Source organism: Crocodylus siamensis, chromosome 8 (genome assembly GCF_052110815.1).
Source record: "Crocodylus siamensis isolate JL-2025a chromosome 8, ASM5211081v1, whole genome shotgun sequence".
Classification (NCBI taxonomy): domain Eukaryota; kingdom Metazoa; phylum Chordata; order Crocodylia; family Crocodylidae; genus Crocodylus; species Crocodylus siamensis.
The window spans coordinates 75,411,201-75,429,106 of NC_143402.1; the positions used below are offsets into that span (position 1 = coordinate 75,411,201).

The 17,906-nt window shown below is 41.1% G+C and overlaps 1 protein-coding gene across 1 annotated transcript in view; it reads left to right on the forward strand.

The window, feature by feature from the left end:
* GNA13 (G protein subunit alpha 13) overlaps nt 1–17,527 on the forward strand; it is a 36,591-nt gene extending 19,064 nt beyond the window's left edge. The window contains exons 3-4 of the mRNA XM_090059918.1: nt 4,987–5,037; nt 10,221–17,527. Coding sequence (XP_089916044.1) covers nt 4,987–5,037; nt 10,221–10,793 — 624 coding nt within the window. The 3' untranslated portion in view covers nt 10,794–17,527. The remainder of the gene's footprint in view (nt 1–4,986; nt 5,038–10,220) is intronic.
* The last annotated feature ends 379 nt before the right edge of the window (nt 17,528–17,906 follow it).

Genomic DNA, 17,906 nt, shown 5'->3' on the forward strand with positions numbered 1-17,906 from the left:
TAGATCTTGTAGGCACCTTCAGATTTACTTTCCCAGATGTTCAGGGTAACTTTATCCACCTGTTGGTGATCCGTTGAATCTGCAGTCAGACTGAGATGGGGGTGGGGGTGGGAGGGAATCGTTCAACTCCATATAAAAGTTGTGTTAAATGATCTTTAATTCAGACTCTGAATTAAATGCTATTCCTAACAAACAATTTTAGATGCATGTTGTGCTGAAATTCCTTAAAACTTAATTGTGAAGCCAATTTGGCTAGTGTTTAGTGTTGATTACTTGGTATGCATGCAGATTAACTGCGTGTCTTTATCAGTAAATAGATACTACCGCCTTTTGGTTTAAAAGGATCAGTCACTCATTCATTCACTCATTCATTTACTTGTTGGGCATTTGGGTCAGTCTTTTTTACTTAAATCTGTAGCGCTTAAAATGCTAATGGTAGACGTCGTGTGAGGCTTAGGTACGTTGCTTATTATTTAAGGCAGCTATTCTTAGAAACTAAAACTAGGTTGTTGGACTTTGGAAAACCACATGCAAGAGTCTTTATGACCCACTAATCTTTCTTGCACGAAGCGGACTTCACTGCTGTGTGAAGTACACAGCCTAGCTTCTTTTTCAATTTAGACATATTTGTCATGGATAGAAATGAGCTGCAGATGTTTCTTCAGCCTGAAGGAAGGGTGTTTGTACCCAAAAGCTTGTGAAGAATTTTTTCAACTATTTTAGTTGGTCTGATAAACATATCAGATTTTCCCAAATAACTTAGTCTGCCTTAGACCAATATCCTTAGACCAACACAGCTACAGCCTACACCCCTAAAATGTAGTGCATCCTTGAAAGGAAAGCTTTGCCTTGATAAGAATATAGGTGAGCCGTTTTCCTCTTAATTCGTCGTATGAATCATTTGTGTAATCGCACCAAAAATAGTTTGGTTTGATTTTCTTCAGCAGGGATCACAAGATACAGAATGCAAACCAGCCAGCTGAATCAATCTTTGCTGAAAATGGAATACTTGACAGTTATGAATCAAGTTATTTAACAGCGAACTTCCTGTGGTTTACATAGATTTCTCAATTGGAGGAAGGCTAGGGGCCTGTAGCCGAGCTCTACAGAGCCTTGACTTCAGTTGAACAAAAGCAAGAATCTTGTATGAGCAGTCCAAGTGAAGGCCTGTTTCACTTGTACATCAAAGTTCAAGGGCTAACAGACCTTGTTAAAGGGGAAGAATTATTCTCTGGAAAGCCGTGCATCTTCCTATCAGTGTCTTAACGCCTGTTTATTACATAGTCCCGTATGTGAATTATCACCCATACGCAATTGTTCTCAGTTCCACTTTTTTTTCTCTTCACAGATCATTTTTTTTATATTTAACTAAACCTCCCTGCGCTAGTTTATTTTAGTGAAAATAAAGCTCAAGAGCACATGTTAAATATAGCTCAGGAGCTTTATTAAGCTTATATGTTTTAAGCAGTATATTTGTCATGAAGAGCAACAGTGATTATATGTAGACCACAGTCTTAGGAGCTTGCAACTTGGAAGTGTCATGGTTAAATAAGTCAGATCAAAGCCTAAGATTCTACCTGCCCTGTGTTTGCCGCCAGATTGATTCCCCCATTTAACAACACATCTCTGTCTTAATCGTGTAATAAGACATTTTGATCATGGTTCCAAGTTAAGCTGCTGCTTAGGACATTTGGTGCACATTGTGAGCTTTCATTGGCATTGAAAAGTTGAAGACTTCAAATCTTTATTAAAGACTTCCGGTCTGCCATTTGCATGTTATACTTTGGAGTTTAATCATGAAGATGAAGCCTTAAACTGTCAGTTGCACGTAAATGCTTTTTGGGGGTTAAGCTGTCTTGGGTATTGTAAACCACCCCCTCCCCCCAAGAAGTCCCAAAACAGAAATGTTTCACATCTCCCTTATGCAGCCTGGTTCCAAATTTGTGTAATGCAGGGTGCTCAGATATGGCACAGTTTAAGACATCAAGTATGTAATTCTTAATTCTATATATTCTCTTTGAAATTAGGTCTAATACAGAAGCAGTTTTTGCTCCAGTAGGTTTTGTCTTATCCAGATAGTCAAACTTGACAGGTCTGGCAGCCAGTCAAAGGTTAGGTAGTCAAGTGAAGTTTTGAAACTATTCTGCAAATCTGCCTGACTTGACCAATGTCGCAGTCGTACCTGTATATTCCAAGCACTCTTCGACTGAATTAGTAGGAGTGAAGATGCTTTCTGTCGTGAAAGCTATATATTTATATTTTACCCTGTAATTGTTTGAATACCAGCCTTTCCTGGTTGGCTGTAGTGTTTTATTCAATGCTTAAATGTAACTGTGGTTATTCTTATCAGGGAACAAGATTACTACAGCTTTGGAGGAGACCAGCAGATTTCCTTGATCATTTTATAAATATTTACAGTAAATCGAGGGAATTTATCACTCAGGTGAAACTCTCCCTTATCTTTGAGTTTCATGCTGTTAGATTCACTTATCAGGATAACTTAGTAATTAAGAGTTGGACTCTAGTCACGAAGTACTTAGTGGAATAAAATTTGAAGAGGGTCCAAGTTGAGTTAAAAGCAATGGCAGTCAAGGCTTACTTACAAATGAACGTGCAAACATGACCAGGGTAAGGAAGACAAACCAGAAGGCAAGGGCTAGATGATAGTGGATTCAAGCCATGCAAGTCCATGGTGATATTACATGGTAGAGGCCCAAGGACTGAACAACTTTTATACTGAGGGATAACAAAGCAGAGGAATGTCTGCAGGACCTAAATGGATTTTAATAGGTAGTATGCCAACAAATAGACTTGGATATGAGAGAAGAAAATATAAATAATGTAACCCCTGTGCAAGCTAAATTTTGCTTGTCATAATAACATTCCTCATCCATAGCCTTTTATGATTTTTTTGTAAATGGCCATCTGATATCTAATGCACACAGCAGCAAACAAGCTGGAACCAAAGCACTGTCTCAATGCAGCTTTTGAGCAGCGGTTTGTACATTGTATCAAATATGTGAAACTCTAGTAGTTCCATTACTGTGAGCTAATGTATTTTGCTTTTAGGTTGCCAGGAAATCCCCTCTTGGAAAGATGCTTTTTTTTGTGTGGCTTTGACCTCCTGCAGGTGGTGGTCTGCTTGGGTGGTGTTAACAGTTCAGTCATTACTGCAGCCATGAAGACGTAGTAGCCAGCTGAAGAGCAAAGGCCTCATGACAGCATTGCCATTGCTTTGAACGGCACAGATAGGGCCATTAAAAGTAGAAGCAGCTTTGCAGAGTCTGGTACCAAGATGATCCAGAACAGTTGCTTATAGTTAGCATGGCGCCTCTTGTAGTCTAATAAAGATTTAGCAGCTGAACTGTGAGTGCACTTGGTTTTAGCTTTGGTTGGAGAGAGTGGCTGTAGGAATAGGAGGAGGCCTAGTCTGGATGCTTCTCCCCCCACCCTTGCTGTGCTGCAGACTTCCTGTGTAACCCTGAGCAGATCTTCGCAGCTTCCTCCGGTACAGAAGGAACGCCAGGTCCTTCCCTCCAAAGGGTGGCCTTAAAGTTGCAGTTGATGAAGCACTAAGGGCTTCTAGAGCAGAAGGTGCATGTGTGAAATGTTGATCCCTGGTTTAGTCATAGCAAGCAGCCATCCTACAAACTTGAAAACAGTACTGACTCAGTGTTTCCATTGCTGTGGATTTTCGGTTTAAGTAAAGTAAGCAACATTAAAGCAAGTAGATTGCAATGTGGTAGCTTTTTAACCTATTTCTGACTCTTTGCAGGTGCCTCAAGTACATGGGCATGCCTTGTCCCTAACATCCTAATTTTGCCTGATCAAAGGCTCCTGTTTAAAACCTGTGTGGTGTATACGTCACTAGGTTTCTAATTAGTAATTGGGAGAGTGGCAAAAATGTGTGTATGTGCCTTCAGAGTTAACCAGAAATCTTTCTGGTGGTTTGGTTACTTAATCGGTCGTCTCATTGCTGAGAACAAGTTACTGCTTCTCTGGAATGGATTAGAAGACTTCCTCTGTTACGTGGTAGATGAAGGGAATTCATTGCCAACGTGCAGCTCTGCTCCTTTTTCACTGCGGTAACTTTTAAGGGAATCCTCCTCATCTGTGCTATTTTATGGATTGGAAAACCTCTTCATTCTAGATGAAGAATTTTAGTTAACTTTACCTCAACTAATAGAGTAGAAGCCAAGATTTAAAAGCAGGAATACGTGCTACTTGATATTTCTGCTGCTGAGTAAACCGTGTTTGAGCTGCTTGGGAGTTAAGAAAGTCACCTTCCATCTCTTGTATTACAATATCGGTAGTCTCAAAAGTGCACTTCCTTCAGTTGCAATGACAGATGTGACTGTCACTTGGGATCATGCAAAATTTCAAGTTTCTGTAAATCTTACACAGTTTCTGCATGTCAGAGGTCATTCCGAATTTCAGGTGCAGTATTGCCTTCCCTTTGCAAGCTTGTTTGACAGAAGCAGGATGATGCAGAGTGCAGCGTGGAGCTCAGCTCAGAACTGCGGGTGCTGACTTCAGTGTGCATTTCAAATGAGTTTATAATAGTTGACTTGCATCTCCATGCGCTTTTTCTTTATATGGATTACTGAATCATATGAAGTACTAACTGAAAATATTTTGTGCTGAAGCTGGTTGACTCCGGGGTGGGTCTTGTACTGACGGCCCAAGTGAATAGCACCAATACAGTGCATCTGAAAGTCCTAAACTTTAAAAATACGTTAACCATTATACATTTTTCTCCATGTTTTTAAGGTTATATGTTTAGCCCCTGTGAATAGCAGGCTGCTAAATTTCTTCTCGTGGGTTTGCTGCCATATGTGCAGAATTTGTAAGTGCTGATGGCTAAGGCTTTTATCCCAGATTTGTTTGGTTAAAGTGAGTTAACCGGACATCACAATGTAGGCTATTATGAGCAATTCTGCCACTTATGGTGGAAAAAAACACTAATCTGTTCACTTTGCTTTTCAGGGGGAATCTGTCAAATATTTCCTGGACAACTTGGATAAACTTGGCGAATCAGTAAGTTTAATTTAGTTGTGCATTTTTAATATCAGATTATCTAAGGATATTGGTAGAAATTTTGCTTATTCAATTTAATGCAGTAAAACTTGGTATGTAACTTGGCTCTGATAACTGGATCTCATTTTAGTTGCTTCCATATTCCACAGATGAATGGGTAAAATCTTAAAATGTTTTGTTGGGGACAGAAAATAAAATATTGGTGTTTGTTCTATATGATAAAACTCTACTAAGCCAAAGATAAAAGGGGTCAAGATAAATCTCTAAATACCTAACTTTTGTGGAAATGTATGCTTTAATCGCTTGCCATGGAAATTTACAGAATACCCAAAAATCAGTAATTTTTTCCATAACAAGTACAGTGTTATTGTATGTTGAAGATGGCTGTAAAAATAGTATTGATTTCCATAGTTATTCTCCTCTGTTTGAAGATCAGGTATGCCCTTATAAGAATATATAACAATACATATAAATATTGAATAGAATCTAGTCGTCTTTAGGGGAAAAAAAAAAAACTTTCAGTGGAATCTTTTTGCACAGGTGGGGACAGGAAATTTAGCTGCTGGTTTTTTTCATAAGCTTGTGTATTCAGTGTATATACTAATGTCTGTTTGTTTTGTTTTGCAGAAGTTGTCTGTGAAAATTGGCCTTGTACTGTAATTGAGTAGAAGTTGCTAGACCAAACAGAGAGCTTTTATGTTGCATCTCCAGCTAATAGCTAGCAAATTGTTATAAAGGAACTAACCCACTTAAATGGCACCCTAATGACATTAGACTTATTCACAGAGACTGAAACCGAGAAGGAAGAGTCTAGGCTCTGAGCTGTACCCAGCTCGCCCAGAGCCTTCTGAAAATGATATGTAAAACCCAAACAAAATCTTTCCTAATAAGATTTGTAGCTTTTAGTACCTACTGGGGTAGCACCTGTTAGTTTTCATTCAGGTGTTACAGCACTAACGTTGCTTGTTTTGTGTATTGACTGTTTCTGCGGGTCTGAAGCTAACAGCTCCACAATTAGCATTCCAGTGAATTAACTTACTTCAGTGCTAATTAAGTCCCTTAAAAGTGCCATTAGAATGACTCACAATATTTTAATTTTATTTTCCAGATTTTTTTCCAACATTATTTTCAAATGTAAAATTTGCTTCCTTATGAAAACTGCTTTTCCCAGCCTCCTTCTGTAGTTGTGATGGAGAACTTGTGAATATCTTAGTGAAGATTTTAACTCTCCATTTAATTGTGCTTATGTCATCAACTGAAGCTATAGTAAATGAGTGTGTGTGTATGTTATTTAGCAGGCACATCTTGAACCACAGTGTCTTAGCCATTGTCAGAAGACATTGGCTTTAAAATATTTTAAATTTGCTAAGCATATTTGGTCTAACTATAAATCAGGAATGCAGTTAAGATAGAGAGCGTTTTCTTACAGAACAGGTTTGTTTTTTAAGACAAGCCAGTTTAGACTCTTGCAGAAAAACGCTGGGTAGTTTTGTAAGGGAGAAACTTGGTAGACCCCTTCTTCTTTCCTATCCAGACAGTTGGAGTGTTGATGGTTAGACTTGTTGTTTTTGTACTGTAGCACACTTTGTGTTAGGGATCTTTATACCCAGAAACTGTCTGCAAGCAGCCTTGAAATTAGGGTAATGACTAGACCTGATTGTGATCCTGTTACCTACGACATAAAAGGAAAGCATGATATGCTTGCATATGCATATATAATCTTTTTGTGCGTGTAATCAGAACCAGATGGGCTCATTTCAAAGCAGAATTGCAATAATGTTAATGTCTCTAACTTACAGGATTTCTTACACTGATGAATTAGAATATTAACTGCTAGCGCACAGGATGGTTAGACATGACCCCTGCTTGCAGGGATTGTGAGTTAATTGGACAAATAAAATTTGAAAATAAGCAGATGAGTTGCCCAGACAAATGAGCCATTCTGATATTTTTTAAGAGGAGACTGCAGGTGGATTGGGGGAGTAGACAGTGTGAATGGAGATGGAAAGTAAAGCCAAAGCAGTGAGTTTTAAAGAGACATTTGACAACTTTGCTTCCAGGAAGGGCAAAGGGTTCATAGGCAAAGGAAGCAACAAAAGGGAACACATGGTGGAGGAGAGGGAGAAAGAGATAGGAAAAGTGAGCAAAGTTCAAGGGGCAGGATTGAGGGTGCAGGGCAGGGATATATATGCATTCAGATGGGTGGGGAGGAGCAAAGGATCAGTGAGTGACGCAGTAATGGCAAGAGGAAGTGACTCGCTGCTGAATGTTGGAGCTGTTCAGGCTTCATGGCTGCCAGCGGTGATTTCAGGTGTACTGGCTAGAGAGAAAACCAGTAAGTGCTGCCGTGTTGGCAGTGAGATTGGCTCCCTTCTAAGATGGTAGAGACGAGGCAACCTGACAGCTCCTGAGCAGAGAAAAGTTAGGAGCACGTGTCTAAAATGTATATTCATGCCTGACAAGGGGACGAGTAGATCCATCTCAAGGGGGGTGGCGGGATTGGATGGAAATGAAATTGCTTCCTGCATGTAAGCTTTAGGAAATCCATTAGAGAAGAGTCCAGACTGGTCTCAGTTCCTGTGTGTCAGCCAAATTTTGTCTTCTCTGTTGACAGAAGACTGTTCATTGCACTTCATGGGCTGTGTACTGTCCCATAAGCATCCTGGCTGGCCAAAGGCATGGTAGCGCATATGCTAGTAATGGTAATCAGCCTTCAGGAGAGGAAGTGAAACTCATTTCTGTTGAAGTTGCAGAAGGAATATACCAAAAGTTAGTGCCCAGTTGGGAGGGTGATCTGGGCTTGGGGCTTCATAGCTGTGCTCTTGCACAAGGACCTTGGCAGCTCAGAGGCAGTCAGAGCCTTGCGCTTTGTGTGCTGTTGTGCATATTAATACATGAAAAGTCCCCAAATGCTTTCTAAACAAGTGTCTCTTGCTACCTCAAATATCAGGAGTGTCTGCCCTTCCCTAGTTTGCTGAGGACCTTTGTGAGAAGCAGTTGGTCTCAGGAATGTGTTTGACAGGAAGGGTGCGGGGGCGGGCCTTGAATCTTCAGTGCAGACATCCTTTCCCGTACATGTACCTTAGGCCCTGCAGCTAAAAATCAGCATAGACAGCTTGCCTGACTGTGAAAAAGCTTTTCTTGTACTCTTAGCTTTCAGTCCATGGGATCCCTCTTTTTTCCCACTGTCCTAGTCTTTTTAGTAGACTGGAATCAAACGGAGCAAAGCAGACAGACAAGCTAGTCATCCTTCCAGGAAGCTTTTTTCCATCTGAAAGAAGCAGGGTGGAGTAGAAGGCACAGACCCAACTTTTTTTGCACGGGGTGTGCATGTAAAAGGTTACAGTGGAGTCTAAGGGATTCAGCTTTTCTACCTGAAGAACAGGGCGATGCTGTTCGCAGTGTGCATCAGTATCTTGAAAAAGCAGGGAGGGGAGCCTGGTGGTACAGAAAGCTCCTTTGTGACCGGGTGTTTGTGATAAAATCAATGCCTTCATCGCAGCCAGCTTGAATAAAGAAACAGGAGTTTGGACAAAACAGTCCCTCTTCACTGCTTGTTTCACTTCTTCTCATTCAGGGAGGAGGGGGAGGGAACAGAACAAAGTGCTCCTTGAAATCTTGGGAACATTTAACCCGTTGATTTGTAACACTTCTGTTGTTGTTGTTGTTGGAGTTAAACTTGGGTCTCTTAAAAGAGGGCATAAAGCAGGGCTGTCCAGCTGAGTCCATGGGGGCTGCACCCCACGTGGGCCGCACCGGGCAGGCTATGGAGACTGGAGCGATGGGGGAGCAGTGGCCAGGTAAGATCCTGGGGGCCACACATTAACCCCTCGCAAGCTGCCAGTTGGACAGCCCTGGTCTAGAGGATGTGCACTGCCTTGGAAAAGGGTTGAAGCCTCTGTCTGCCCAAGAAAGTTTTGCTGTGATGTTGACCTCTTATTAGTCAGATTCGTTGAAATAATTCATCCTGAAGTTTAACTAGTCCTTGTGAGACAGGATTTTTTGACTGTTCAGTTTTTGTATCATTTTAAATAAAGCGTAATGCAAGACAGAGGCAATATTCAAGTATTTCAAAACCTGAACAGTACTGCCAAGCTCTGCTTTAGGTAAGCATATGTTTATTCCTGTCTGTGCTTCACAAGATTTCCAAAGGCCTCAGGTTGAGCCTTCCTTTGTGTGGGATAGTCTAGAAAAGAACAACAATAGTTTGAGTAGAGAGGGACATGGAGCCCAAGTTTTAAACAATCATGGTTCAAAACTGCAATGAATGATGGAGTCTGATGCATCAGTACGAAGTATAACAGAGGATATAGATACACTTGCAAAACAGAGCAGTAAATACAATTATCAGCTAACTGGTTGATCATAAATAAAGGCCCCAAAAAGCAAAACAACTCCTGTAAGACAGAGATGCCAGAGATGGATTCCCTTCTTTAGGCGTTAAGCCCTACAGTGTTGGCCATCTGGGTGTGTGCCATTTGAAATTCTCATGCTTTGGAAAACCAGCTCCTACTTGCACTGTTTTCATTAAACTGGATGTGGCTTCTCATATAGGAAGAACTTGGAAATTTTCTCATGTTTACCTGCAGGGGAGGCAACAGGTTGCTGTATAGGCATTTACATATTATTTGGAGTTGACTCCTCTGGCCTCAGCTGATTAAAATAAAGATTGCAATCTTTCAACAACTTTTTGGAAAGTGTTAGCTCTGTTGCTTATGTTTGATCTAAGTAATTTAGGAACTTGCATATGAAGGGGAAGGACTGAGTGCTAGCTGTTAAAGTTGGATATTACACCAAGTGAGGGAGGAAGGATCTGTGCATCTAGTACCCTTTGCAGGGGAAGAAGGGTGGCTTTTCATAAAGAATCCAGAGTGAGGAGATGACTGAAGTGGTGGTGTGACAGATAACTCTCCATTATAGAAGGACACTTGATACAACTAAAGAACAGTTTCGGTTCTCTACAGAGAGTGTCTCATTCTTGGTACTGGGCTTATTGTTTTCCACCTTGGAGCATAAGACGTTACTTTAAAAAGCAGTAATAATTAATGAAGGCTCTGAAGGAAGGAGATAATTTTGAAGTCTTTTATATCAGAAGTCTGCAGAAGCTGCTATGCCTGCAAATGTAGCCTAACCAGTGAACTTTGCTTTATTTTATTTTATTTTATTTTATTTTATTTTTTTAGGATTATCTTCCGTCACAGCAAGATATTCTGCTGGCAAGAAGACCCACTAAAGGGATTCATGAGTATGACTTTGAAATTAAAAATGTTCCCTTCAAGATGGTGGATGTAGGTGGCCAGAGGTCTGAGCGGAAGCGTTGGTTTGAGTGCTTCGACAGTGTCACATCGATACTCTTCCTCGTCTCTTCCAGCGAATTCGACCAAGTGCTCATGGAGGATCGGCTAACAAATCGCCTTACTGAATCTCTGAACATTTTTGAAACGATAGTCAACAACCGGGTTTTCAGCAACGTCTCCATCATCCTCTTCCTAAATAAGACAGACTTGCTTGAGGAGAAAGTACAAAAAGTCAGCATCAAAGACTATTTCCCAGAATTCGAAGGGGATCCCCACTGCTTAACAGATGTCCAAAAATTCCTGGTGGATTGTTTTCGTACCAAACGCCGGGACCAACAGCAGAAGCCCCTATACCACCATTTCACCACTGCTATTAACACAGAAAACATCCGGCTGGTTTTCCGTGACGTCAAGGATACCATCCTCCATGACAACCTCAAGCAGCTTATGCTACAGTGAGGTGCAGAAAGACGTTTTTATTTTGAGGATTTTTTTTGTGTTTTCAAATAGAAGTTTACAACAGGAGCAGAAAAAATCCAGGTCCTGTCGGACTTCTTGATATGTGGCATACAGCTGAACACATGGTTGCTAATTTCTGCTGAAATCCAGGCTTTAATCTTTTTCCACTGTAGCTTCAAGTTGGCTCAAATTGTAATTTTATAGCAGACCCAAGTTGCCTGTAAAGTGACTAAATTTGATCTCCAAACACTTGCATGTTGCAAAGAATAGAGCTAGAAAATTCATTCCACCACCAATTCCACGTCCAGCCTTCAGCGTGCATTCATTGGGAATACATTAGACTCAAGGCAGTAATTTAAAGAAACTTTCTCTTTCCTTCTTCCTTAAAACAATGATGAGACTGTGATATCATAGCTGACTTTGATTTCTCAGGTCTTTTATGTAGAAATTCCATAAATCTCTTGCTGGAGTCTTTCTGAAGCTAGGATGTATAGCATAATGCTGTCCCTAGTTTGTGTACAGCTTCGAATGGGTTTTTATGATTAGGTTTGCTTTTCAGGAAGAAGCTGGGAACTCTTGTCTACGTTAACGCTTTCTGCCAGAAATGTCTAATGTGATTGTAAGTTGCAGAGTTCTCCCTAAATTTCATGCTGTTGCAACATTTAAGGACTTTTTTTTTTTAGAGCCATAACAAAGCACAAGGCACTATGACTAGGTTCTTCTGAATGTCTTGCAGGTGGGAAGCGGAAACAAGCTAAAAATTCGTATTCGTTTTCACATTGCCAGATTTTACACCTAAGTACCTAGCCCCAGGGTTTGTCAATTCGAAGTGTGCTTTTGTATCTTTCCCCTTTGGTCACGCAGCCTGCCTTGCGCTACATCAGTAGTCGGATGCACGGAACTATTTTCAATTTAAGTGCCTCCCCTATTCTGTCCTCTTGCAGTATTTCAGTGGCCTTATATGAATACATGCCCCAGACAGTAGCCATGTGTAGATAAGGGTAAGTAACCCAAACACCACTGTGATGAATGTCTGCACAGAAGAATAAGCATAATGTGTGTCAATAGTAAATGCTCGTGCGTGAAAACAGCCGAGAAATCTGTCAGTTGTGTCTACCAATCCTGTGTGCACTTGAGCCAAACATACTACACAGTGCTGTAAGATGCCATTTGTCACCAGTTATATTCTGCCAAAAGTCCCATTTCATATTCTTTCACAGGCCTTTATTGTGGCTGTGGGGCAGGTGCTTTCAGCTGAAGCTCTGTCTCCCAGGGTTTGTTACCGAATAGAATTAAACTGGGCTAATTTGTGCTTTTAAAAAGAAAAAAAAAAAACCCTCAGTACCACCACTGCACTTACTCCATTCACAGTGCTTTTATTTTAACGAGTGTTTTGCTTGCTACTTGCGTTATAGAATTGACTAATTCTTGTGGAGGGAAAGAGTGGCCAAAGCATTTTTTTAAGATGGGTTTCAGCCCTGCTGTGCTTCATGTGTGGCAAGTGGTTTGGCATACTGGTCTGATCCCGTAAAACTGTCCACATGATTGTGTTACGTTGTTAGGAGTTGGGAAATGTGGACTCTGTTCTCAACACTGCTTCTGACTTTCTGTGAGAAGTCATAAAAACACCTGTGTACCTTGGTCCCTGCAGCAAAGTGGGATTGGTGCTTGTCCAGCTTGGGTAAGAGTGCTTTGAAATCAATCGGTGAATTTTAACGTGTTCAAAAGAAAAGTCATAAATATAAGAACCAAGAATGTGCTCCAAATGTAGACGGAGCACTTTTTCTAAGAAGCAGTGAATCTGAAGAGGGCATGGGAGGTTCTGGTGGATAAGCTGCTCAATGTTTACTCCCTGGGTGGACGTGAGGGCTAATGGTGATCCTTGGGTATGCGGATAGAGGAATCTGAAGTTGGGAGATTGTTTTGCCTGTACTGGGTCCTGACGTGGCTGCTTATGGAGTGTTGGATCCAGGTCGGGGATCAACAACTCATAAAGGACACTGATAAACGTGGAGAGGGTTCAGAGAAGAGCCACGAGAGGTGATTCAGGGGTTGGAAAACTACATCTTGATACGAGTCACCAGGAGTTCTGTATTTTTCATTCCCTAAGAAAAGGGTCAAGGAGCTTTGCTTGATGCTCTAAGTCAGGGATAGGCAACCCCCAGCAAGGATGCCAGCGTGGGGCATGCAAAGGCATTTTGCTTGGCATGTGTGTCTCTGGGCGGACAGCAGGGAAGGTCTGTGCTGCCACAACACGAATCGGACCCCCTCTTGGTTCCCATGTCACCCGCTCCTGGCACACCAACATCTTACAAGTTGAGGTTGCAGGTGTTTGTCACGCTGCCAAAAAACGTTGCCTACCTCTGCTGTAAGTATCTACAAGGTCACCGAAGTGTCAACTATGGACTCTTCAGTATGGCAAAATCCATTGATTATAGGACACTGAAGCTAAACCAACTTGTATGTGAACTTCTAGCAGTGAGGGTGGAATCCAGAAAATGGTTAAGATCCCTGTTGTTACCTAAACTTCATATTAGAACTTAGGTGGTGGCACTGAAGTCTTGAAAATGGCTTGACCAAGAATAGCCTGTTCTCTGAAGAGAGCATTTATTGAGTATAATAATTTACAATTTTAAGCATAAGATAAAGAAACAACGGGAAACCTGCAGGAAAGTTGAGACAGAACAGAAACTTTGCATGTCCCGAGGACACAGTGCCTCCCTGCGGCTGGCCAGGCATTTGGGAGTCTTTGGGGACTGCAGGCGCTCTTGGCAGGAGGAGCAGGGGTCCCCACAGTCTTCGTCTTCTGCTTGTCTCTTTTGGGTGATCTACACCCTTTTCCCCCAGGTTGTCTTGACACTGACGTCCCATGATGTTTGTTGGCATGTTTATGGTATGGTGGCACTGTTTACAGAGTGCCCTCTGCCCACTTTGAAATCTAATCCGCTGAAGCTCCCTGCTTCCTTAGATCACAGGTTATCTACTGTCCACTTAAGTGGCCTGGCCCCCCATGCTTTCTTAAGTCACATAGGTTATCCACTCAACATCTTTTTTTTCTACATTGGCTACAGAATTAAAGGGCCCCAAACAATCCCCTCCTTGATGGCCCTCCTAGAGGAGCCATCGCTTTTAATTTTAGGCTCGGGCATGGTAGAGGGTTGAGCCTGGTGGGTTATGTGAATAAGTTCTTGCAGCCGTCAGTGGAGCAGCTGTCTTGATGCCAGTACTCAGTTTCTTTAGTTGCTTATTTTTTTGATCCTTGAGCATACGCACAGCCTTTCCATCTCCTTCTATGAGAAGACCTAGTTTTTCCATATTTTACCAATTTTCTCCAGCCCCTTCCGTAGTCAAGCATGTCAAGGTGACCCATGTTAAAATGCTTCATGGCAGTTTCTAGATTGATTTGTTGTATAACTTTTTAGTTTTTTGATACTTGAAACCCAGGGTATCCTTTTGCCCCAACAGTTTGTACGGAAGTATTACTGCACTAAATTTATCTTGTAATTTTTCTTTCCCTACCATTTGATTCAGCATGATGTAGGTGACATTTGTTACTGAGGACACAAGAGTTTTGTCTTTCATTCCCAAAGGATTAAGGGGTTGCTTGATGAAGCTGTAAGTATCTGCAGGGGCAATGAAGTCTGAATTATGGACTTTAGTACTGTAAGGCCCAGTGATAGGGCACTGAAGTTAAACAAACTTGCACGTGGATTTTTAGCAGTGAGGGAGGCATCCAAAGAATTATTCAAAGAAGGTCCCTGTGGCCTTTGTCACACAGATTAGGCTAGATCAGAGGTGGCCAACCTGCAGCATGCATGCCGCAAGTGGCACAGGCAGTCTCTGCGGGTGGCACATAGCAGGCGGTGAGAAGATAAGCAGGTGGGGGCATGGAGCAGAAAGCAGAGCAGGCAGAGAGCATAGGGCAGGAAGCAGAAAGCAGAGCAGGCAAGGGAAAAAGGATTAGAGTGGTGCTTGGGGAGGGTGTGGGGCTAATTTTGTGGCCCGCCCAAAGGGTAGCCCTCCCCATGCCCCACTGGAACAGTTGATCATGATGGTTGTTGGGTCTCATGCCAAAATGGTTGTCAGCCCAAATTCACTTAAAGGGGAAAGACATTTCACATCACAGGACCTGTCTGTGTTCGATGTTACCAACACTGATGCCAATACAGGAACAGGGCCCTGTCTCTGAAGTGTTGAGGACCCACAATTCCCAGATGACTACAATAGAATATAAAGCTCTGAATTAAATCCTTGGTCTTTATATTATCAAGAAGCCCTGGTAATCTCAGTTAATAAGCCTTTTCAGGATGTTTTCCAAAATGTGGGACTTGTGCAAATACATTGTTAGGTAATATTTTTTGGCAAGTGTTATGCCTGCTCTTTCCAAAACATCTTTTATTATTAATAAAAAGTTCCAACCGCTTGTTGGACTCTGCAGGCGCTTGTTACAGCCTTAGTTCAGACAGGGCAGGAAATTCAGCAAGCGATGCATCTTCAATCTTGTGCCTTGGTGTTGCTGAAGAGAAGTATGGGGCATCGGCAGTCGCTGATGATTTTAGTTTTCTATTTCGCACTAAGGGAAATCCCTAATCTTTCAGAAGTATTTAGTGTTTTATTTTGTTCTTTTAATTTGAGGTGCCCAGCTCAACAGACCTCCTGGCCCATCTCTCCGAGTACTGGACTATTTCATGGCAAGCAGCAAGGTGTTTTTATGTTTTAGTTTTTGTGATGGCCTTTATTGAACCTGCTATGTACTTGGGAGAGATGTTGGAAAAGCTTTCAGGCACAAAGTGCCCTTCTCTTGCCTCTCCTCTGTTTCCTGGACCAGCATGGCTACATCACTCCAGCAGATTTGTCTTAAATTAGAGACTGAAATCACTTGTTTTCTACAAAGTAGGACTCGCACTGTAAGCACTAAGGGGTCTCAGGCTAAAGTAACTATGTTCATACAGAATTATATGAAGTTTTGGCACTTGGCATTTTTTCCCTCCACTTCTGTTTTTCGAAAACTAATCTTGAAGCACTGTTTATGCAATTCCTATGTTAGACATTGCCTTAAAACAAATTGAATCAGCACGGTTTTTTTCCATCTCCTTTGTACTTGCCAACTAGCTGAGAAGCAGCACATCTTCTGCTGTGTTTATTTCTTTGGAGACTTGCTACTAAATGTTGCTTTGTGGCAGAATATAATTTTGGTGCAAAATCTAGTATTTTAACTTTGTTGAACAGGCTGTGCGTGCATGTGCTGAAGTAAAAGCAGATGGATTGCTCTGTATCAAGTAATGAAAGTGAAGACTGTTAACGTAAGCCAGTAAGTTATGGTACGAGGTCAGGATTCATGTTTCTAAAAAGTGGGGATACAGGAAAACTCCAGAGGCTTCTTCAAGTTTACTTTTTACTAGGGCTAACTTCCAAAGATCATTGGCTAGTTTCTGCTGCACTGAATGATCATTGACCACATTGAGATGTGAGTGAGAAATACCACTAGCTTGTACAGTCCTCCTGTACTTGAAGGTGAATGCGGCATTTTAGCGTTTGCTCCCTGCTGCATTTTTTTTTAATCTAATTGTTTAAAGACTGTGGCTATTCACCAGTGCTGGAAACAATCCACCTTTTCCATCTGGAGTATATGGGAGCCAAAGCCATCACTAGTAACATTCACTGAAAACCCCAGCTCTTACAGATGAGCCTTCCTCTCATCTCTTCTGCAGGTGTCAGCTAGTGGGCTGAGGCCTTTGGCTAATAGGTGCTTGGTAAACTCTTTTTAAATCTAATCGGGATCCTTCAACCAAATTGCCAAAATACTTTGGGCTCTTTAGAGTTTTGTAATACAGAGTATAGTGAACTCCCAGATAACTTCACCAAAAGCTCTGGAACTAATGGGACTTCTCTATCTTGCCATTCATTTGTGTAGTAAAAATTCAGTATATCTGAACACGGCTCTATGGCAGGTTGCAGCCCAAGGTTTCTAAGTTATTGCAAAAACCGATGGTTGGACACCCATATATTTCGGCAGGTGGTTGCCCACTTAAGAATTCCTTAGACATTTCTGTTTAAAGGGGTCATTGCAGAAATACGCTTTCCAGCGGCACGTTTCTGGTTTCAGAACGATCAGGATATTTTATGCCACACTAAATTTGTTCACAACCTAACTTCACAGGGCTTTCTTTATTTGATGGTACCATGACTTAAAAAAAAAAAAAAAAATCACCGTATTGCAATAGTGCCATTTGTAATTTCTTTTCCTTTTACTTGAAAATAAAATTGAATTGCAAACTATTTAAAATTGCTTTCCTGCCCTTTCAGTAGCAGTGAGAGCTTACCTTATGTGAAGCCTTCTGTAAAAATATATTTTGTAACAACCTCATAGATCGTTTATCTAACAAAACCAAGATTTATATTAGCTTTGTATAAATGTTTGTGGCTTATAATTTTTATATGTTTAACTTTTATAACTTTCCAGAGACTAAGAGGCTCTATATTGTAAATTTATCTCTCCTTGCTTTAGTTCAGGATTAGCAATAAATTATTTCTGAAGGGGGTCTTAAAGGAAAGAAGTATCACTTCCTTTTATAAAATGGTTAAATTACTAATGGGTTAAAGCCTTCTTGCATTCAGTTGTACATTGCTCTGTACATACTCTGCCAAAATGTTGCCTTTCCGCTATTAATATTTGCCTTGTGTTAAAAAAAATTAAAAAAATTACTGACGATAAATAAACGTATACAGCCTTACATTGGTCCTGTGCGGTTGTTTTGTTGTGGACATAATTGTGTAGGAAGACGACTTGTTTTTAGACTTCTGCGTAAAAGTAGCAGAGTTTAACTTTTGTCCAGTTGAAAATTTCCGTTATTACTATTAAGATACTTTGATTTTGACCTTCTTTTGTTACAGTCACTACAGGCTCTAACTGGTGTCCCTCCTCACCCTACCCCCCCGATATCTTCAAGTATCAGCAAGTGAAAAATGGATCAGTGTGTCATGGCTTTCCCTCTCTGCTACATCATTTCTTCATTTGGATGATGCTCCCATTTTTTTAATGGGATTAAATGGGAAATCACTGTAAATTCATGCATTTGAACTTTCATATAGTTGTTTTGAATCAGCCAGTTT